General features: G+C 37.9%; 5 protein-coding genes across 8 annotated transcripts; all 5 read left to right on the top strand.

Annotated features, from left to right (window-relative positions):
- The first annotated feature begins 115 nt into the window (after positions 1-115).
- On the top strand, positions 116-6,006 carry LOC18016911 (origin of replication complex subunit 3). 2 transcript variants are annotated; one of them, XM_024156451.1, is made up of 18 exons: positions 116-208; positions 368-580; positions 681-855; positions 1,092-1,261; positions 1,370-1,500; positions 1,627-1,900; positions 1,985-2,062; positions 2,216-2,258; positions 2,383-2,449; positions 2,618-2,708; positions 3,128-3,297; positions 3,625-3,694; positions 4,055-4,140; positions 4,437-4,526; positions 4,719-4,794; positions 5,049-5,176; positions 5,362-5,541; positions 5,799-6,006. In XM_024156451.1, the coding sequence occupies exons 1-18, from the start codon at positions 119-121 to the stop codon at positions 5,902-5,904; spliced, it is 2,238 nt and encodes a 745-aa protein (XP_024012219.1). In that variant the 5' UTR covers positions 116-118; the 3' UTR covers positions 5,905-6,006. The 2 variants fall into 2 exon arrangements, with proteins under 2 accessions (XP_024012219.1, XP_006400207.1); XM_006400144.2 differs by lacking the exon at positions 2,216-2,258 and having other exon boundaries at positions 2,376-2,449.
- Positions 6,007-6,313: 307 nt separating this feature from the next.
- LOC18016912 (probably inactive leucine-rich repeat receptor-like protein kinase At5g48380) lies at positions 6,314-7,336 on the top strand. The gene is made up of 2 exons (XM_024156353.1): positions 6,314-6,658; positions 6,764-7,336. Exons 1-2 carry the CDS (start codon positions 6,364-6,366, stop codon positions 7,156-7,158), a joined length of 690 nt encoding a protein of 229 aa, XP_024012121.1. The 5' UTR covers positions 6,314-6,363; the 3' UTR covers positions 7,159-7,336.
- A 448-nt stretch (positions 7,337-7,784) lies between these two features.
- On the top strand, positions 7,785-10,142 carry LOC18018802. The gene is made up of 4 exons (XM_006400146.1): positions 7,785-8,186; positions 8,456-8,703; positions 8,961-9,376; positions 9,742-10,142. The coding sequence occupies exons 1-4, from the start codon at positions 7,785-7,787 to the stop codon at positions 10,140-10,142; spliced, it is 1,467 nt and encodes a 488-aa protein (XP_006400209.1).
- A 366-nt stretch (positions 10,143-10,508) lies between these two features.
- LOC18018803 (glutathione S-transferase DHAR3, chloroplastic) lies at positions 10,509-12,459 on the top strand. The gene is made up of 6 exons (XM_006400147.2): positions 10,509-10,779; positions 11,221-11,311; positions 11,428-11,571; positions 11,724-11,841; positions 11,998-12,138; positions 12,234-12,459. The coding sequence occupies exons 1-6, from the start codon at positions 10,587-10,589 to the stop codon at positions 12,318-12,320; spliced, it is 774 nt and encodes a 257-aa protein (XP_006400210.1). The 5' UTR covers positions 10,509-10,586; the 3' UTR covers positions 12,321-12,459.
- A 191-nt stretch (positions 12,460-12,650) lies between these two features.
- LOC18018804 (valine--tRNA ligase, chloroplastic/mitochondrial 2) lies at positions 12,651-20,729 on the top strand. Of its 3 annotated transcripts, none has more exons than XM_006400149.2 (27): positions 12,651-12,896; positions 13,187-13,271; positions 13,387-13,513; positions 13,783-13,866; positions 14,117-14,211; positions 14,331-14,422; positions 14,662-14,715; positions 14,815-14,867; positions 14,953-15,014; positions 15,265-15,340; positions 15,790-15,873; positions 16,139-16,287; positions 16,404-16,521; positions 16,604-16,720; positions 16,879-17,099; positions 17,302-17,391; positions 17,618-17,729; positions 17,951-18,061; positions 18,173-18,310; positions 18,701-18,751; positions 18,830-18,942; positions 19,022-19,169; positions 19,452-19,556; positions 19,679-19,780; positions 19,885-19,957; positions 20,088-20,254; positions 20,347-20,729. In XM_006400149.2, exons 1-27 carry the CDS (start codon positions 12,728-12,730, stop codon positions 20,473-20,475), a joined length of 2,925 nt encoding a protein of 974 aa, XP_006400212.1. In that variant the 5' UTR covers positions 12,651-12,727; the 3' UTR covers positions 20,476-20,729. The 3 variants fall into 3 exon arrangements, with proteins under 3 accessions (XP_006400212.1, XP_024011602.1, XP_024011603.1); XM_024155834.1 differs by having other exon boundaries at positions 12,846-12,896; positions 13,387-13,551; XM_024155835.1 differs by lacking the exons at positions 12,651-12,896; positions 13,187-13,271; positions 13,387-13,513 and having other exon boundaries at positions 13,781-13,852.
- The last annotated feature ends 465 nt before the right edge of the window (positions 20,730-21,194 follow it).

Consider the following 21,194-nt stretch of genomic DNA (forward strand, 5'->3'; position numbering starts at 1 on the left):
TTCCCTTTTCTGGTCGGCGCAAGCATTTTCCCGCCAAAAAGAGCGGCACGAGTTGCAGGCGCGTTAAAACCCTAAAAGGAATAGTCGTTTTCGATTGCTCACCCAACGACAATCTCCCATGGCACCTTCCGGCACCGTCGCCGATCCTCCGCCATCTTCAGCTACCGATTCATTCAATTCCGGCGCCTCAGAAGAGAATGATATACGGGTCCCCTCTCTCTCTCTCTCTCTATCTCCATGAAATTTTGTTTCATGCTATCCACTGAAGCGTCGTTCGGAATTTCATCGCTAGAAAGAAACCCAGAGTCTGAATTGGACATCGTTTTCGTTCTGAGTTGGTTATGATGTTTTCCCATTTTCATGGCAGCCATTTTTTGTCCTCCACAAGGCTTCGTCTGGGAGTCTCCAGGGGAAATCAACTGGGACGGTGAGAAGCAAACGGACGATCGAATCACCGACACCTAAAATTGCCAAGAAATCTGAGGTCGAAAGCGCGGAAGAGGAAGATGGCCAATTTCTCTCAAATCGACGCTTGAAAATTTTCGAGACTGTCTGGTCAAAAATCGAGAAAACAATCGAGGTCGGTCTCAATCTTTTCTCTTTAAATTTCTTCCAATGTGTGTTGGATCTTTAGTTTTGCTATTCTGAGTGACCACTCCTTAATTCTTTTTCAATTGCAGAATGTTCTAAGAGATTCGAACTCCAAAATATTCAATGGGATTTATGATTGGATACGGGAATCATTTGAATCGATCAGATCATATGGAGCACTGAGTTTATCGGAAGCAGTTCGGTCTTATCCTGTTTTAACTCAGGCTTCTTCCAAGCAATTGTTTACTGCTTTGGTCCTCACCAGTAAGTCCCTAAAGATTAGTGTTTCTTTTGGAATTTACAACCATGTGTATCTGGTAGCGTCTTCAGAGTCCATACAAGCACTGCACTTAATAATACTACACTCGATATTGGTCCTAAGAAAGAATGTAACGTTTGGATGATGTTTTGAAGGGTTACTAAGCCTCCAAAACCTTTACAAGTAAACCAGTTACAATTACTTCGCTTTTTCATATGTTGTAACCTTATATTGATGTCAGGGAATCTAGAAATGGTTGATGATTTATTGACATTTGAAGAACTGAATTTGCACTTGAAGTCTCAAGGATGTCATGTGGCTAAGCTTTCATCCATGGACTTCTCAGCCAAGAATGGTGTAGGAGGTTGCCTTAGAGGTTTGTTACGCCAGTTTGTGATGCCAACCCTAGATGTTAGTAAAACTGCATAGCCATACATATCATTTAGTTTTATAGCCTGCTTTCAAAATTAGGATATCCACTTACTTCTTTTGTTTCTTCGTAACCCGACATTTTAACAGGTGGCTGATGTAACCACTCTCGCATCATGGTACAGAGAAAACGAAAACCATAAGAATCCTGTGGTTATAATCGTCGATGATACAGAGAGATGCTGTGGGTCTGTCCTGTCGGATTTAATTCTTATATTGAGGTATTAGCACATCTTTATGCTTGCTATGTTTACATGGTATCATTTTGAGGTTTCTCTACTCACTGGACCAAAAAGTTTTTTTTGTCTACTTAGTCATGCACTCTTTCTTTCTTTTTTTCTCTTCAGTGAATGGGCAGTCAAAGTTCCAATCTTTTTAATAATGGGTGTGTCTACAGCACATGATGCGCCTAGAAAGATACTATCAGTGAACGCACTGCAGAGACTTTGTGCTAGTAGGTTCACTCTGAGTTCTCCGGCCGAACGGATGGATGCAGTTCTCGAGGCTGTTTTTCTAAAGCCATGTTCTGGGTTCACTGTTAGCCATAAGGTGGCGCTTTTTATGAGAAGTTACTTTTTGTGTCAAGATGGAACATTGACATCGTTTGTCAGAACTCTCAAGGTTTCTAGCTATTTCATATATGCTTTATTAGGTCTTGTTTGGATTACTCTTTGTTGTTCATTTGGCTATACATTCTTTTGTCAGATAGCTTGTCTTCAGCATTTCTCATCAGAGCCTTTAAGTATCATGCTCGAGCACTTTTGTCAAGATCGTAGTAATCAGGTATGCTTCACCTGTCCACAATTTTCATTTTTTCGAAAATTGTTCCTTCAGCATTCTCAAAGATCATATTTGACATTGGTGAAGTTGATACTGCCACATCCATTACTACATAGTTGATGATTAAGAACTTTAGTTTATGTTTTGCATGTATAGAATCTATGGATATTACAGACTTCATACGTACTCATCTTCGGTGGTACATTCTGCATCCCTCCATTGATCATCTAGAGCAGCGGATCTTTTTCCGTCAATGTTTTTCCAAATTCCACATAAGCGCAACTCGTTTTCTCTAAGCATTTTTTTTCTCGTAAAGCTGACAGGTGAAGGTAATGGGCTATTGACAGAATCAACAATGAAGCATGCTTTTGACTTGCCATCTGTGACGAGGTACCCAATAAAATTCACCATCTGTGATTATTTTTAATTTTCTTGTTTTTATGTTTGAAGAACTGATGGACAGGTTAGTGGTGTTGGACTTCTGTGATATCCTTGTTGGAGCTCGTCGATTAATAGGAAATTTGATGTACTAATTTCTGCTAATAAACATTTGACTAGGAATAAAATTACTCGGAGTACTTGTGAATTGCTGCCTCAATTTTTGTTGGACTTGCAAAGGATGCCAAATCCTTGGAGCATAGTAGTTCTGGTGAGTTGACTCTCTCTTATTCTACGGTTCATTGTCATAGGAAGAGCTACTTCATCGTCTTACATGACTTAGGTGTGCCATTGGTATGTGAAAAATAATTTTCCACCTGCTTCGAATGATTAGAAACATTTCAATAGACTTAGAAATGTGTTCAATCTTTCACTTTGTTTCTCCATCTGGATGAAGTTTGAGTTCTATTCCTAAATTTTTTTTTCTCCATTTATGATAGAAGGCAGCTTTTTACTGTTTCTCTTAATATAACTTTCTGCCGGTTTCGTTGGACTCCTGATGCATCTCATGCTTCTCCTATTATAGATGACAAGAGGAAATATGAGGCAGTTCTTTTCATCATCTGTTTAGAGTATTTCTGCTTCCCGGATAAATCAATCAGCAGGTTCTCTTTTTTTACTTTTTTGCAGTGCATATACGAAGCTGGAAAGTTTGATAAACTTCGATTGCTAGACATATTCTGTGAGACACTTGACCCAGAAGCACGCTACTTGAAATACTTTTCACCTTCAGCAATTGTCAACTGTCAGAGTCAGGTTTCAGGACGTAGTGTTATCAGACAGGTTCTGCGCAAGCTCAGGTGAGTTGTGCTGTAAGGAGGAAAAGTGAAGTTTCCCCCTCACACAATAGCAGCCAAGTATCCTCTTAAACTTATGGACCGCACATAATTTTTAACCTATGGATCTGTTCAGATAGCATCTTCTGTGTAATGCTGTGTTGCCAAAATTGGGGAACAAGATTTTGAATTTTGAGGATTAGTTGGCAAATCATGTTAGATCGATTAGTAAATTTCTCTGCTCTCGAATTAGTAGGCCTGAAAAATTTGGGTCATTGAGAGATTGTGTTACTATCTCTACAAGGAGCTTGACTCAAAAGTTCTGAAGCTCTTGAATTCAACTTTTCTCAGGGATCTTTCACCTTCACAGTGGCGTAGCTTATTGAAAAGATGGGAAAATCTCTCTGCGGAGTTCAGTGAGGTAATCATTACTAAAATTTATCAGGTTCTCACTGTTACTCTTGACTCGCATATTATGTATGTGATTTTTAACTCCGTTGACACTTTTAAGTTTTAAGTTCTATTTCATTTCCTTTGAGCTAGAGCATCTTAAACTGTCTCCATGTTTCTAATATCACTTGTGCGGAGGAATTTCGTCTTGTGATCTGCTTATCTGAATATTGTTGCTTGAATTAGAGGTATTGCATAAATGATTGAAAGTTAATCATTCAGGATCTCTTTGGATTGCTTTTGAACAGTTCTGTGATATATGTTTGTCCATCCTCAATTCTAAATACATGGTTGATTCTAGATGAGCTATTTACTTGTTCCCTGCTGTTAGATCAATGACAAAGTAATGGAATTGCATCCGTTAAAGAGATCCGTGGAAGCAGCTGGTCAGAGACAAGGACTTCCCAACAGCCCAAAGTAAATCTCTAGATATTGTTGTCTATTCAAACCGAACACCATGTACATTAGTTCAGAGAATTTCTCTTTTTTCCTTTTAATTTCCGGCTTCCCACCAGCAGATCTCCTTGGAAAGTTAGTGTCTTGAAATATATTTTCCTTTGTGTGTATGGGTAAAGATTGATGAGGAACTTAGTGTCTTATTCAGCTGATATGTAATCTTTTATATATTACATAAGTTCCTATACTGATTAGTTTCTGTAGCTCATCTCAGTTACCCTGTATACTGAATAAAAAGTTTCACTTTGATGTGACAGAAAGCATGCATCCCGGAGCCATACAAAGCTTGAAAAAGAGCTTAGTGCCATGGCTGATAAGGTAGCCGCAGTCATAGAATTCATGCTAAGGTAAACTCTACTTTGTCACGAAACCTCCAAGGAAACAACTTGTGTTTGAACTCTACATTGTCACCTAAGATGTTTTGTACGCATTATTGAACTCGACTTCCTTTTATTTCACTACCGTAATTGAAAACGTTGTCACCTTAGATGTTTTGTATGTATCTTGCGAATTAATCCTGGCCTTTTTGTATGGAACAGGGAATATATGAAGCCAGTTGAGAGTGTTCCTTTCCATGAAATTTTATGTTTCAAGAATGTCGATAAACTTCAATCTGTAAGTCTTCAGCATCCGTATTCCTCTCGGATTCACTTATACTTCCATTACTTTGAAATGAATTATAAAATAGACAATCAATTAATAAAAGCTTCATGTTGTATCAGTCTCATTAACTTTAAAGCAAACCGGTTACAGGATTTAGTTCTGAGAGAGTTTGACCATCACTCTTTTTAACTGAAACGATTGATGTTGTGTTACATATGGGTTTCTCTTTCTTTCTCCCCTTAACATGGTGTTTATATCTGTTTTAGGCTTTACTCGGAGACCCGAGAGGCAGAATCCAATCAGATCTACTGGAAGCTCATAATATCCTCCACTGTATATGCTGCAGTCAGAGAGGCACAACGCTATTGCCTTCCATGCACGATACGTCGATTCTGTAAGTCTTCCTATACTTTTTATACACCTGCAGTCTCACGTCGTCTTTCTTGAAACAATTCTTTCGATATTACTTTTTCTTTTTATCTTCAAAACACATATACACATGAACACAAACCGTTCTTGCTTCTTTCTTTGTTTCGATATGTGTTGCAACGAAAAGGTTTGTGATAATTGATTATCTAGGTACACGCTGGCGCAAGAGCACGCTGATGTTATTAACCTCCATGACTGGTATCAATCTTTCAAGACGATACTTGTTTCCAGGAGTAGCAAAACCAAACAAAATTCTAAGACATGTTCAAAATCGAAGAAACGGAAGGATAGATGCGAAGAACCGGAAGCACCTGCGGAAGCTCTAATTCAGTATCCTTTTTTTGTATTCAGATTCTGATTTTCGAAACGGGAAAAGAGAAGAAGGCAAAAGAAATTAAATTGCTTCTTTCATCTAAGCTGACTAATAATTATTAAAAAGAGAGCAGGAATTGGAAACAAGTTTAGTTAAACGGTGATACACCAATGTGCGTCCTTGTTTATTCGTTCATTTTGCAGGACATTTACATAAATGCACGTTACCAAAACTGCAATAAAACTTTCGATTCCTTAACATTTGCGTCCAACAGAGCTCGATTTTGCAGAGCAGTAATGGAGCTTCAGATTGCAGGACTCATTCGCTTGCCTTCAAAAAGACGTCCAGATTTTGTGCAAAGAGTGGCATTTGGTTCCTAAGAATAGTTTCAATACTTCACAAAAAAAAAAGAGTAGCTTTAATACTTCCATTGTAACCTTACCTTAATCCTATACAGTTATACTAAGATGACTTATGACTACCAGTCTACCACCACACTTGGGTGCTTAATAATGTCGGTCCACCTAAGATTAAAAAGTAAAATTAATATGAACATAGATGAGGCCTCAATTTAGACAAGTAATCATTTTGGCCAAGACGAAAAAAATTTAAGAATTTTGAACATCATGATTAACGCTTTGTCCACGGTTGAATATTCAAAACCATGACTATCTTCAAGTCTCCTACGTAAACCCCTTTTACGGGACAAGAGACGACCTGTGACTTAGAAATGTCTTTATAACTCCCCATGTTCAAGTTTTGGCTTCCGTAACAATTTCCACTTGCCATTCCTGCCTAAACCAAAAACTCTCTCTCTCTCTCTCTCTCACAAAAAAAAAATGTCCATAATAACAGTAGTCGCAACTTGTCTCTGGTTCTTGCTGGTGTCTAGCTTCACAGGCGCAAACGAGGCCAACGTAAATTGCCTGAAGAGCATAATATCACAAGTTGAGGATCCCAATGGATACTTGTCCAACTGGCAATTTCGCAACCAGACTGTTGGTTTTATCTGCAAGTTCTGTGGTGTGACTTGTTGGCATGATGATGAGAATAGGGTTCTGAGCATTAGGCTCCCCGGTTATGGTCTCAAAGGAGAGTTTCCTCTTGGGATTGAACTATGTCAAGATCTGACAGGTCTAGATCTTTCTAGAAACAACTTCTCTGGAACTTTACCATCTAACATATCCGACTTGATTACACTTGCAACTATTCTCGACCTCTCTCACAATCAATTCTCAGGTGAAATGCCAGTCGGTTTATCAAATATTTCCTTTCTGAACTCTCTTCTGCTTCAGCAAAACCAGTTCACTGGTCGGCTTCCTCCCCAGCTAGGGTCACTTACGCGGCTCACCAAGTTCTCAGTGGCAGACAATCTACTCACCGGTCCTGTCCCAATTTTCAGCGAAACCACCTCGAGAATTGGAGTCGAGAGCTTTGCTAATAACCCGAGTTTGTGTGGTCAGCCTCTTGAAGCTTGTGTTGACCGGTCAGGGGAAATGATCCGGTTAGGGAAGATCGGTGCAGCAATTGGTGCGGCTCTATTTGCACCAGTAGGTGCAGGCTTAGGCTGGTTCTTCCTCAATGGTAGGAAGGGGAGAAAACAACGAAGCTGGATTTACCACATTGGGGACTGAAATAAATGTTTTCATTAATGTCTTAACCACTTACATTTCTGCACCTTAATATGATACAACGTATAATGAAAGAATATTTATCTGCAACAGTATTAATGAATAATTGTACCTACGCCTAAAGATATTCGAGAAAACTATGATTTGTAGCATGGTTAGTTCGCAGTTTGAACTTGATTTTTACCCCATACACAATATTGAATTATACTATTATGTTATAGTTGTTTTCACCTTTTTTGTTATAAGTGGACAAAAAGATAAATTAAAAACAAAGATATATAAGATTAAAAAGTTAAAATATTATTTTCTGGTTATAAAAAAAGTACAGAAACAGAATTTTACTGTTAAGATAATGTTGGTTTCATTATAAGTCTTTTAACTGATTAAAGGTATTTGAACATTCTCGAGCAAAAAACAGCTCAGAATTTGTTAACTTCATGCTCTGTCGTTTTATTTTGTTTTTGTTTTTTTCTTGTTAATGCGATTGTTTTTTCTTTTGTTGGCAAATAAAACCCTCTAACCATAAACACGTATAATCTGCCAAAAACCAGAAACTAAACCAACTTTCTTCGCAATATAAAATTACGAATCAAATTCAAATTCAGTATAAGCAAAATCAATAACAAAAAATGGCAAGATCCATCTTTTTTTGCCTCTTCTTCTTCTTATTCATTTCTTGGATTCCAAAGCTAACCACAAGCTATCCTCTCTCCACAAAATCTCGATGGATTGTGGACGAGAAAGGCCAAAGGGTGAAGTTAGCCTGTGTGAACTGGCCAGCTCATCTCCAGCCCGCGGTGGCTGAAGGGCTAAGCAAACAACCATTAGACTCCATCTCCAAGAAGATTGTCTCAATGGGATTTAACTGCGTTAGGCTCACTTGGCCTCTTGATTTGATGACTAACGATACATTGGCTCATAATGTTACGGTCAAACAGTCTTTTGAAGGCTTGAAGTTGTTTGAAGATGTTCTTGGGATTCAAACTCATAATCCCAAAATCCTTAACCTTTCCATATTCAGAGCATTCCAGGTAAAATTAATGTTACAGCATTGGTTTAGTCGTTCCGAGATGAACCAAAACAATAACCCATGTTGAGTTCCGTTTATGTTTCAGTTTGAATATCTAAACGTGAACTAATTTAAAACAAGAACGAAGTAACCAAACAAAAGGAAAATAACCCATTTCATTCGGGGAATTATCAAAAAAATTTAAGCCAAAATCAAACTTATTCCTATATATGTACGTAATTATAAATGAACCTTTTCCATCTCTAAAGTTTATTGTCTTTTTGTAATCAGGAAGTAGTGTCGAACTTGGGACAAAACGGAGTGATGGTGATACTAGACAACCATTTAACAACGCCAGGTTGGTGTTGCAGCGATAACGACCTAGACGCCTTCTTTGGCTACCCTAACTTTGATCCCCTCGTCTGGGCCAAGGGCTTGAGCAAGATGGCTTTTCTTTTCCGCAATGCCACTAATGTTGTTGGCATGAGCCTTAGGAACGAGCCACGCGGCACTAGAGATTACCCTGACCTCTGGTTCAGGTAAGTGTTAGAATATAATCAATGAAGCAGAGAAAAAAAATGATAAAGTTCTAATTTTTGTTTTGATCACGACTGATATTCTGAAAACATATTGTTTACGATCAAAATTATCACATTCCACCATCCTATAATCATTATATATAAAATCAGTAAAGTATAGCTTTCTCCATATATGTTGTATCGTTTGTGATGTATTGCACGTTGATGTGGAACTTAATTGCATGCATGCATGCGTGCGTGTTAATGGTTACGTGAAGGTTCATGCCAAAAGGAGCAGAAGCAGTGCACGCCGCAAACCCTAAATTACTAGTCATACTCTCCGGCATAGATTACGACACAAACCTCTCATTCCTTCGTGACCGTTTCTTCAACGTCAGCTTCACCGAAAAACTCGTATTCGAGCTCCATTGGTACAGCTTCAGCGACGGCGGAGGCGCGTGGGCAAAACACAATTCTAACGATTTCTGCGCCAAAATCATAGAGAAAGTGACACACAACGGAGGATTCTTGATTGAGAGAGGCTTTCCTTTGATCCTGAGTGAGTTTGGAACTGAAGAGAGTGGCGTCGACGTCAGCGGAAACCGGTATATGAATTGTTTGGTTGCATGGGCGGCTGAGAATGATTTGGATTGGGCGGTTTGGGCGTTAACCGGAGATTATTATTTGAGAAACGGTGACACCAATCTCTCTGAGACTTATGGCGTTTTGGATGCTAATTGGAAAGACGTCAGAAACTCTTCTTTCTTGCAGAAACTCTCTGGAATTCAATTTCCATTTAGAGGTCAGAATTCTCTTTTTTTTTTCTTTATATATATGAAAACAAATTCGCTCTAAGTTATACAATTTTGGAGTAATTAATAACCCTAGGTTTTTCTTTATCATATTTTTCTTTTCTAAATGAACTTAAAACACCAGGCTATACAATAATACAAATTAATACTTTTTAGTGCAGTATCCAGAACCCGTATATCTCCAAAATTTGTTGATGAACATGTATATTTTGGAGTCTAATATACCGAGTCTTTAAATATTTTGCAGGACCCGGTTTACAACACAAAAACCTTATCTTCCACCCATTAACTGGCCTTTGCGTCACCAATAATCCATCAGACAATTCACCTACACTTCGATTGGGACCATGCCCTAAATCCGAGCCATCGACCTTTAATCCTAAAGAAGGCAATCTTTGGATCAACAAAATGTGCGTACAAGCTCCAAATGTTGCTGGACAAAAGGTGAAGCTTGGAGTTGGCTCTATGTGTTCAAAGTTGGGACAAATCTCAGCTACTAAGATGCATTTGTCTTTCAAGACAAGTAATGGTTTGTTGCTATGTCTTGACGTGGACGAGCGTGACAACAGCGTCGTCGCTAACCCTTGCAAGTGTTTGACCAAGGATGCTTCCTGTGATCCAGCGAGCCAGTGGTTTAAAGTTCTTTAAATTTCCTTTTTATATTTTATTGTTGAGAAAATGTATTTATTTATACTACGATCGATCTTGAATGTTCATCATTAAGATTTCTTAACTTTTAACATCTAAATTTATGATTGAAACTTTGATGTCAAAATACTCGGATAACTAGTTTCCATAAATTAGTCTCTTGTATAGTTTTAAGAAAATTTCAAATCCTTTGACAAAAAAAAAAGGTTTTTCTGTTTCTCAAGATAGAAACTAGGATATCAAGGCCTAGATAAAGTACTGGGCTTCTACGACTAAAACGGGCTGAGAGTTGAAGATATTGAGGCCCATGATAGTTGTTACGTGATACCTTATAGTAGCCACGTGTCAGTCAACTTAGCCACTGATAATTTCCAGACTAGTCTACGGTTTCAAATAAAAAAAAAAAGAAAAAGGAAAGTTGGCAGAAAAACAAAAGACAAAAATATGATAAGCCTTAGGCTCCAACCAAGCACCGCCGGTGTTTTATCGGCGTCGGTCAGCCGCGCCGGTTTTATTAAGCGGTGCGGTTCGACTAAACCGGGAAGAATCGGCCGGTTCCGAACAATGGCTATGGCCGCTACTCCTCTCGAGATTTGCGTCAAAGCTTCCATCACCACACCAAACAAGCTCGGAGACTGTTAGCTCTCTCTCTCTTCTCTCTTCTCGCTTTCTCTCTCGAGACGGAAACTTTGAAACGTGGATGATAAAGCTGCACTTTGATCAATCTTTCACTCAATTTCGACTTGCTGATATATGTTTCGTATTAGCTCAATTGGTGCTTAGATTGTTTCTCTAATCAGAAATCTAAAACTATCCAAATAACTTCGAAATGTGGATTGTTAAAGCTGCAATTAGATTCCCGTTCTGCTCAATTTTCGCTAGTGGATAGATACTTCAACTTAAGTATTCAAGAATTTCGTGCTAAACTAAAATTAGTGCTTAGATTGTTTATTGGTTTAGAAATCTGAAACTTTTCAAAACATTTCTCAAAAGGTATAAAAACTTGGTTGCTTCTATGTCTAGTCTTGAGGGTTATTTTTTCTTCATGAGTTGATTATATGCATAATTTTGTTGATAGGCCCATTTTGCCAGAGGGTGTTGCTGACTATGGAGGAGAAACATGTGCCTTATGACATGAGAATGGTGGATTTGAGTAACAAACCAGAATGGTGAATGCTTGTATTCCTTTATGTGTTTGAAGTAGACATTCTTGATTTAATGGCAGTGATTTCCTTTAGTTTTCTTTATTGTGTCGTTTTCTTGACTTCTTGTTCAATGCTTCTAGGTTCTTGCAAATTAGCCCAGAAGGCAAAGTCCCAGTGGTTAAGTTTGATGAGAAATGGGTTCCGGATTCGGATGTTATAACACAGTCTTTGGAAGAGAAGTATCCTGAGCCTCCCCTTGCAACCCCACCCGAAAAGGCTTCAGTGTACATTTCTTCTTTATCTTTTTTGTTTTTCTCGGTCTTGTTTTTATGTGCAACTGACTTCATATGGTTTTCTTGGCTGAAAAGTTTAGATCTGACAATTTGTATACTTCCAGTTAAGAATTTGCGTGTGGACGTTTAATTTATTTCTGCAGTGGGTCAAAGATCTTCTCCACATTCATCGGTTTTCTCAAGAGCAAAGATCCAGGAGATGGAACTGAGCAAGTTTTGTTGGATGAGCTTAGTACATTCAACGATTATATCAAAGAAAATGTAAGCTCTTTTTTTTTTTGATCTCTTCCATAACTAGTCTTGGATTATAGTAGATTATTAGATCCTTGAACAATAGTTTTGATGATCATATAGTAGATTATTCTGGCCGTTGAGAGAAAACACACATTTACCGCTCTTTTCTTCCTTAATGTGAAGGGACCTTTCATAAACGGAGAGAAGATTTCAGCAGCGGATTTGTCCTTGGGACCAAAGTTATACCACATGAAGATTGCATTGGGACATTTCAAGAACTGGTCTGTTCCAGATTCACTTTCTTTCGTTAAATCCTACATGGAGGTAAATGACTGAAAAGCCGAGCTAGTCCTGTAGATTTTTGTTCTCTGCAATTCTTATTCATTCGGTTTAACTATTCACGCTATGATGATTCACAGAATGTTTTCTCGAGGGAATCATTCGCGAAAACACGGGGCCAAACAGAGGATGTAATTGCTGGTTGGAAACCAAAGGTGATGGGTTAAGAGTAGATGTTGGCCTCAAGGGATCATCTTCTTTGCCTTCTACTAAATGCTAAAAAAAAACATAATAATCAAATCTTCTTCAAATGTTACCAACAGTATCTATGTTAATTATTACCGTGAGCAAAGTATTTACCACCAGCAGTTGGACCATAAGAAGAGCAATAATTTCAGTGAACAGTGTAAACAAAACTATAATGGAGATTAGCGTCACTATCTGCAAAATATTTACCGCCAGCAATTAGACGATAAGAACAGCAATAATTACAAAATTACCCTTCCCTCGGCCTGCTTCAGTGATGACCCTTAAAACCCCAATTTTTCTCAGCGGCTTATCTTCTGGGAATTTCAAAATTTTGCTCGCCCCAGATTTTCTCGGGAATCTGTAGGCATTTCTTTCAGAATCTGCCATGATTCTCCAAACGTCTTTCTCTCTACCCACGACTTCTACTACTACGCTTTTGTCTCCCTGCTGTCCTCACCGCCTCAACACTCTCTTCTTCACTCACCGACGCCGTCGATTAATTTCTCACTCCCGCTTGGGTTCATGTTTCTCGCAACCTAGATTTTCTTTTTCTGGTACGTTCTTCTCCATTCTATCTCCCGCTTGGTCGCCTCGAAAGTCGAAATCTGTTTCCTATCGCTTTTGCTGCTTATCTTTGTTTCTAGAGCTAGAGTGGTTATAAGTTTGTTCTTCATATACGGCGTGTTAGAATTACCCCTACTTGATATTTAACTACGAGATTCTCGAAATTTATGTATTGATGCGCAACAAAATGATCGTCATGATAAGCAATCGTGTTGTGCTCTACTTGAACTTCCCTTATGATTTCAGTAAAATTAAATTCGAATTCCGCTTTTCTCTTCAGTTTCTGCGTCAGGAAATAGTGTCTTCACTTCTCCTGAGACATCCAAGACCTTTGATTTTGCCTCGGAGGAGAAAATATACAAATGGTAAACTTTCTGCTGTTATACGTTTGGATATCGAAATGTAAATAATAACAGCACGTTTTATGGGAACATGGAATTTGTGATCTTTCTGATGATACATGGATTTTGGGCATTTTAGGTGGGAGTCGCAGGGGTACTTCAAACCAAGTTTCGAGCAGGGAGGCAGCCCTTTTGTGATACCAATGCCACCTCCTAATGTTACTGGTTCTCTGCACATGGGCCATGCAATGTTTGTGACTCTTGAGGTTGTGGAATCGATTTTGAGATAATTGACAGTCATTGGGTATTCATTTTTATGTTCCTATATCCGTTTAAGTTTCTTAGTTTGTTCGTGTAGCTTTAGCTCTTATGTTGCTTAATTTTTTAGATATATGTGCTCTGCAGTTTGTTAGGCACTTTAAGTTGGTTTGCATGGTGGATTATTTAGTAATGCCGTTTTTTTTTTTTTTGGATTCGCTGTGCTAGGTTATGTTTCTGCTATTCTCATCACTTATTTTTTTGTTTTTTTTTACAGGATATCATGGTTCGATACAATAGAATGAGAGGGAGGCCAACACTTTGGCTTCCCGGGACCGATCATGCTGGTATTGCCACTCAGGTTCATTTCCCCGTTCAAATTTCAAGTTTTGCATGGTATTACTATTAGTGTTTGCGTGTTGTTTTGTGCTCGCTTTGATTTATCTATCCTGCTTCTTCACACTACATTGCTCTCGTTCCTATACCAATCTCCCACATTTGCTTTATTAAAAAGTCTTTTTCTTGTAGACTATGTATTGTATGGATAATATTTGCATTGTTTGGTGAATGTTTCTGAAATATATTACTTAAGCTACTATATTTCCTTACAGTTGGTCGTTGAAAAGATGCTAGCATCAGAAGGCATTAAGAGAGTCGAGTTAGGTAGAGACGAGTTTACCAAAAGAGTCTGGGAATGGAAGGAGAAGTATGCTATCTAATCACTGCAGTTACTTACTTCAAACCATCTGTTTCAAAGATAGTTGTATAACTTGTATTATACTCTATTTCTAAGTCTGGAATAATAGTTTGTGTGGTTTTTCTCAGGTATGGCGGAACCATCACAAATCAGATTAAGAGATTGGGTGCTTCTTGTGATTGGAGTAGAGAGCGCTTCACTCTTGATGAGCAATTGAGTCGTAAGGCGTCTTTCTATAGTTTCCGTATCTTCTAAATGGTGGTGCTTAAAGCAAATTTTAGGTGGTGCTCCAAGCTGAATTTATATGATTTTAAGTGGTATTTTAGAACCCACAAATTTCGGCAAGTAATATATTATGCACTTTCTTGGTGGTTCTTAAAGTTACTCCTTGCTCTTATATACTTACATTTTGAATCCATTTTGTATACTCTTTGATTCTCTTTTACGCCAAATTTGTAGGAGCTGTGATCGAGGCTTTTGTGAAGCTTCATGACAAGGGGTTGATATATCAAGGTAAGCTATTAGATATTTTGGTTTTGGTTGTCGTGGCTGTAAGTAGTGATGTGGTGTACTCATACAAAGTTCTATGATTTTGGCATAATATTTTTCCAGGGTCTTACATGGTCAACTGGTCCCCTAATTTACAGACTGCTGTTTCAGACTTGGTATGTGATGTATCTTATCTCACACTCTGCTGATTGGTTACTTTTTTTTTTCCTTCTAGAAGTGACTGTGTCTTGTTCTTACCAGGAAGTAGAATATTCGGAGGAACCTGGATTTCTATACCATATTAAATACCGTGTAGCTGGAAGGTACCGTTTAACTACCAGTACTGCCTTTACTTTTCCTTTTCTTCTTTCTTCAGTTTGATTATTTTCCGCTCTTCAAGAATTCATAGAAGCATGGTAGGGTTTGGAAAGTGTATCTACCGAGTCTATAGATTATGTGGTATGATCATTAAAACTTGTGGAACACAACTTTGGGCCCGTAAGTGTTCAGCTTTAGTTAACCATCAATTTCTACACTCTATGGAAATGGCTAATTTGATTTCTCCTTGTGTAGTCCTGATTTTCTTACTATAGCAACGACTCGTCCAGAGACAATATTTGGTGATGTGGCCATTGCCGTGCATCCTGAGGTAGGTGGCGATATCACTATATGTTTCCTTTGCTAATAGGATATAGGGAATGACAGAAGGCACTATCAAAGTCTGTTTCACGTGTTTTCATATTTTGGTCTCTTTCGTTAATGCGCGGAGCTCAGTTAACGAACTTAGAAGCGAGTTCTATATTAGGGAGGAATTATAACACATTTTCTTTTCTTCATCCTTCTGAAGTTTTCCATGTATATTTATTTCTTCTACTTTAAAATAAATTGAAATTGAAAATGTAGACCAGGTAGTTTGTCGAGTTGCTCGTCCAATTAAAGTTAACTAGGTAAGCAGATGTAATCTACAAAGAAGATGATAGCTTTTATTGGACCTCATGTGAATGTAGATCTTTTTCTGATTTTTTTTTTAATAAAAAGTTCTTTTTCTCGGGCATCGTTGACGCATTAATGTTGTGAAATATATTTGGCATCTGGCAGGATGATCGTTATTCTAAGTATGTTGGTCAGACAGCAATTGTACCTATGACATATGGCCGTCATGTCCCTATTATATCCGATAAGGTGAACTCAGATCTACTGCCTAACTCTTTGCTATGTATTTTAGGATCAAATATATATTTCTAAATTCAACACAAAAACTGCCCTGGTTTTCTTCTCTGACTCTCATCAGTTTTTTGCTGGAAAACTTCGAAGTTCTAGTTACTTTTTTTTTTTTTGAAGTTCGAAGTTCTAGTTACTCAGAAGCAAGCAACTGAAGTTACCTCATTGTTTTTTCTTTGCTGTTTCTTCATGCAATTCTCATCAATATTGTTGTGTACCGTGGCAGTATGTTGATAAGGATTTTGGGACTGGTGTTCTGAAGATAAGTCCTGGGCATGATCACAACGATTATCTTCTTGCAAGGAAGCTAGGTCTCCCCATTCTGAATGTGATGAACAAGGATGCAACACTAAATGACGTTGCTGGCTTGTTTTGGTAACCTTTTGTTTTGAACTTATATTTTAGCTGCATTAGTTTCAATATTATGAATTGGAAGACCTTTAGGTCACATTTTAACGTCCATGGAGTGCTAACATACATCGTATCTTCAGTGGCCTTGACCGGTTTGAGGTGAGAGAAAAACTATGGGCAGATCTTGAGGAGACAGGTTTAGCTGTTAAAAAGGAGCCTCATACTTTACGAGTTCCAAGATCTCAGCGTGGTGGAGAAGTATTTTTCTGCTGATCCAATATCAATTTTTCTAGTTCTTTGAAAGTTCATATATTTTATCATATGGTTTAACTGGCGTTAGGTTATTGAGCCACTTGTAAGCAAACAATGGTTTGTCCACATGGAGCCTTTAGCTGAGAAGGCTCTTCTTGCTGTTGAAAAAAACGAACTTACCATCATACCTGAGAGATTCGAGAAGGTATAACAAGCGACTGGTTATGTGTTATTAGTTGCTGAGCTGGTCTCTGTTTTTTTCTTCTGTCAGTTTGGCAAATTCACTTCATTGCAAGGTTTCGATTTTTGACTGTTTACACTGCACACTTCTGCTTTTGCTTATATTTCCTGTTGCCACTGCAGATATACAATCACTGGCTGACAAATATTAAGGATTGGTGCATAAGCCGGCAGCTGTGGTGGGGCCATCGCATACCAGTTTGGTATGTGGTGGGAAAGGATTGCGAGGAGGACTACATAGTTGCCAAAAATGCTGAAGAAGCCCTTGAGAAAGCCCATGAGAAATATGGAAAAGATGTTGAAATATATCAGGATCCAGATGTTCTTGACACCTGGTTTTCTAGGTTTGTGTCTAGATGATTTTTCTTCTATGCGTCATTGTTATAGGAATAGTCTCTGATGTAATCATGTGAAAATTTTAGTTCCTTCGGAATAGACACAGTGAATTAGTGCTTATCATTAAACGAACATATGCCGCTGAACATATCTTCCTGATTTTTCAAAAACTTCCTACATAATTTAGCTAAGATGTTGTTTCTTCTGCAGCTCATTGTGGCCATTCAGCACTCTTGGCTGGCCTGATGTATCAGCAAAGGATTTCAATAACTTCTACCCTACAAATATGTTAGAAACAGGGTATATTCCTTTCTTTCTTGTCGATCAGGAAAACATTGGCTGCTACTATCAGGGCTAACGTTAATGCTAGACCCGTCACTAGTAAGGAAAACTTTTAGGACCAACAGAATGTTTCTGTTACCAAGAACTGATGTCTTAAATTAAGAAAATGCGCTATTGTTGCAGTTCGGTTCTTTGAAATTTCCATTACTTCCTTCAAATAACTATTATCCTTTTGTTTGGACAGGCATGACATACTATTTTTTTGGGTAGCAAGAATGGTTATGATGGGAATAGAATTTACAGGGACCGTTCCATTTTCTCATGTCTACCTTCACGGACTTATACGGGACGCTCAAGTAAGTTTAGACTTTTTGCCTGTTGTGATCAATGTGTTTTTTTATTTGGCACGAGATGAAATACTTACGTTTTGATCGTCGAGGTTTTTCATATCATTCTCTCACTTCTCCCTTTATGCTATTAAATGTTAAGTTACCTCAAGGATTACTATTTACAGTGAAACTAGTATTATCGTTCGGTAAATCTCCATGTAGTTAACAAGATTATTTGGAATTTTCAGGGGAGAAAAATGTCAAAAACTCTTGGGAATGTCATTGATCCGCTTGACACAATCAAAGATTTTGGCACCGATGCTCTGAGATTTACGATTGCACTAGGAACTGCTGGTCAGGTTTGATCTCTAGTGCAGTTGAACCTTTTTATATTCTGGTAAGGCTTACATTAAGATGTTGTGTTTATGTCTAATTTCCTTTCTATATTTTCTCCACTACCTTTTTATTAGGATCTGAACTTATCTACTGAGAGGTTAACTGCAAATAAAGCATTCACCAACAAACTATGGAATGCTGGAAAGTTCGTGCTGCAAAGTCTGCCTAGTCTAAGCGATACATCTGCTTGGGAGAATTTGCTGGCCCTCAAGGTTTGCTTGCTTTTAAATCTGCACTAGAAAGTATAAGAGAAATGTGGTATCCCTTTGTCCTTTTAGTGACAGACTAAGTGTCATGTAAAGTCTAAAGTCATTTAAAAAATGTTTAAACTATCTTTGTGTCAAGATGGGTTCATGGACCGTAAAAGTCTCAGAAAAATGGAGGTCGCATTAAATATATGAGACCTCTTTCATGGAGTGTCTCCTTCTGCTTAACTTATGCCATAACTTAAAACAGTTGTAGAATCGCATCAGAAGTGATAAGCTACCGTAGGGTGATTAGGTTGCATAAATCACTGCTTCCCTCTTACCCTCGATTTGTTGTGAAATTTCACAATGTTCTATGACAAAGTTTGTCTAACATTCTTTCTTCTTTATTTTCAGTTTGACAAAGAGGAAACCCTTCTCAGTTTACCCTTACCCGAATGTTGGGCGGTATAATATATTAACCCTGAAGTTATCAAATAGTATTAATCTCCCTACCACCTTATATTCCTTTTGTGTTATTTTCAGGTATCAAAACTCCATATTCTCACCGATTCCGTCACATCAAGCTATGAGAAGTTGTTCTTTGGGGATGTAGGAAGAGAAACATATGATTTCTTTTGGAGTGACTTTGCTGATTGGTATCTCCACCTGAACTCTTAACAACCAATACATGTTTCGGACTTAACTGACAGACTAGTCTTACTCTCTACGCATTAGGTATATTGAAGCCAGCAAGTCTCGACTGTATGGATCTGGAGGCAATTCAGTTTCTCTAGTTTCTCAGGCAGTTCTGTTATATGTCTTTGAGAATATACTTAAGCTGTTGCATCCATTTATGCCGTTTGTAACCGAGGATCTATGGCAGGTAACATGCTCTCAGTTCAGCTTTTTGTGTTTTTCATTTCTACATTTAATAACCCTTCACCATTTACTAGGCTAACTGCAACCGGCATGATTTTCCTTTTACCTTAGAGTCTTAGTGTGCTCATTGTATTTTTTTTTATCAATGCATGCATAAGCTTTTTTTTTTAATATGATGTACAAAGAGCCAAAACTTAGTCAAATGTGGTTGATTACTTTGATACTGCAACCAAAAAATGATTTCAGCTTTTACGAAACCATATTCTGATTGCATTTGTATTTGCAGGCACTTCCCTACAGAAAAGAAGCGCTCATTGTGTCTCCATGGCCACAAAATTCACTTCCAAGGAATGTGGAATCAATAAAAAGATTTGAGAATTTACAAGCCCTGGTCAGTATGAATTTTTGCCTTTATAATAAATAACTGCAAACCTCCAACAGAACCATAAAGGATTTTGTGTTAATAATATTAGAAGTTCAGAAAATGTTTACATCTTGCCTGTCAAATCACAGACTAGAGCAATTCGAAATGTACGAGCAGAATATTCAGTAGAACCGGTAAAGCGGATATCTGCCTCAGTTGTTGGAAGTGCAGAGGTTGTTGAATATATTTCGGTCAGTAACTTTTGCCTTTTCGGTAGCAGGACATTCTTATGAATAAGGTTTATTGATTTGCCTTGTTTATTCCTTATTAAAAGCTGTGTCTTGTCTCTGTGCAGAAAGAAAAGGAGGTGTTAGCTCTTCTATCAAGGCTTGACTTAAACAAAGTCCAATTTACCAACGCCCCTCCTGGTATAAAAATCTCTAACCCACTTTACTCTCCTCTTTACTTCATTTGCATCGTATCTCAGTTACTTACATTTTCGCGGATTCCCCTTCAACTCGTGATCACAAAAAAAACTCTTCATGGGTGGTCCTTTAGGTGATGCAAATCTCTCAGTCCACCTTGTAGCCAGTGAAGGTTTAGAGGCATATCTACCTCTTGCAGCCATGGTTGATATATCTTCTGAAGTCCAACGCATCTCCAAACGTCTCTCCAAGATGCAAACGGAATACGACGCTCTTATAACGCGCCTTAATTCACCAAAGGTACCATTACCATTAAATACTTGTTCAATTTTGTTTTCGATAAGCTTATATAATTAGTTTTTTACACAATCTCGAAACGCGAATATATGTAGTTTGTGGAGAAAGCTCCAGAAGATGTGGTGAGAGGTGTAAAGGAGAAAGCAGAAGAAGCAGAAGAGAAGATAAAGCTGACCAAAGCTAGGCTTGATTTTCTCAAGTCCACTTCTTTAGTGTCTCAGTAAATTCACAGCCTCACAGGTAAATTATTTTGTCCTCGCGGTCCGCCTGGCCCATATCAGCCCATTAACCATCAGATATCGATTTGATTGTGATCATTAGTCCAATAATTTCTCTTTTTTTAGGGGACCCCAAAATTTAGTTTGAGCTTCCCCACAAAAATGTATTAAAAGAGAATCAATTGTCAACTTTTGTTATCAGTGTCCTACAGTCGGGTCCATAAATCGCCTTTTAAAGCATGAACAGTTTTCAAGCAAAAGTGGATATTTATATATTTGTAAAATTATGCCACAACTGTATTTATTATTATTTTATATCCTCACCAAGTGAGCAAGATATGTGTACTTTAGTAGTCAGAATATTCATTGTTTGTGGCCTTGTGTGTGTTTTTTTTTTAAGTTCTTGTTTACCATAAAAAATTAGGGATTGATAAATTGATAATCAGTGTTTAAATTACGTATTTACTTTTGCAGATTTGTAGGGTGGTTCGGTTTTTGGTTTTCGATGAAAATTTGGTTTGGTGCAATGCAGTTTCATTTGGAGAAAGAAAGTATTAAAAGGCTAATGGCTGAAAAAATAGTAAATTAAAAATAACCCGTACCTAAAAGCAAAAGAAGCAAATTAGAAATTCGCTCACTTTAACGATCCTTTTCTCTTTTCCTTTCTTATGTTTCTTTTGACAGCCAAATATTCATCATCATCACGCTCCCTTTTTTGCCTCGAC

This window comes from Eutrema salsugineum, unplaced genomic scaffold (genome assembly GCF_000478725.1).
Source record: "Eutrema salsugineum unplaced genomic scaffold, Eutsalg1_0 scaffold_2, whole genome shotgun sequence".
Lineage (NCBI taxonomy): Eukaryota > Viridiplantae > Streptophyta > Magnoliopsida > Brassicales > Brassicaceae > Eutrema > Eutrema salsugineum.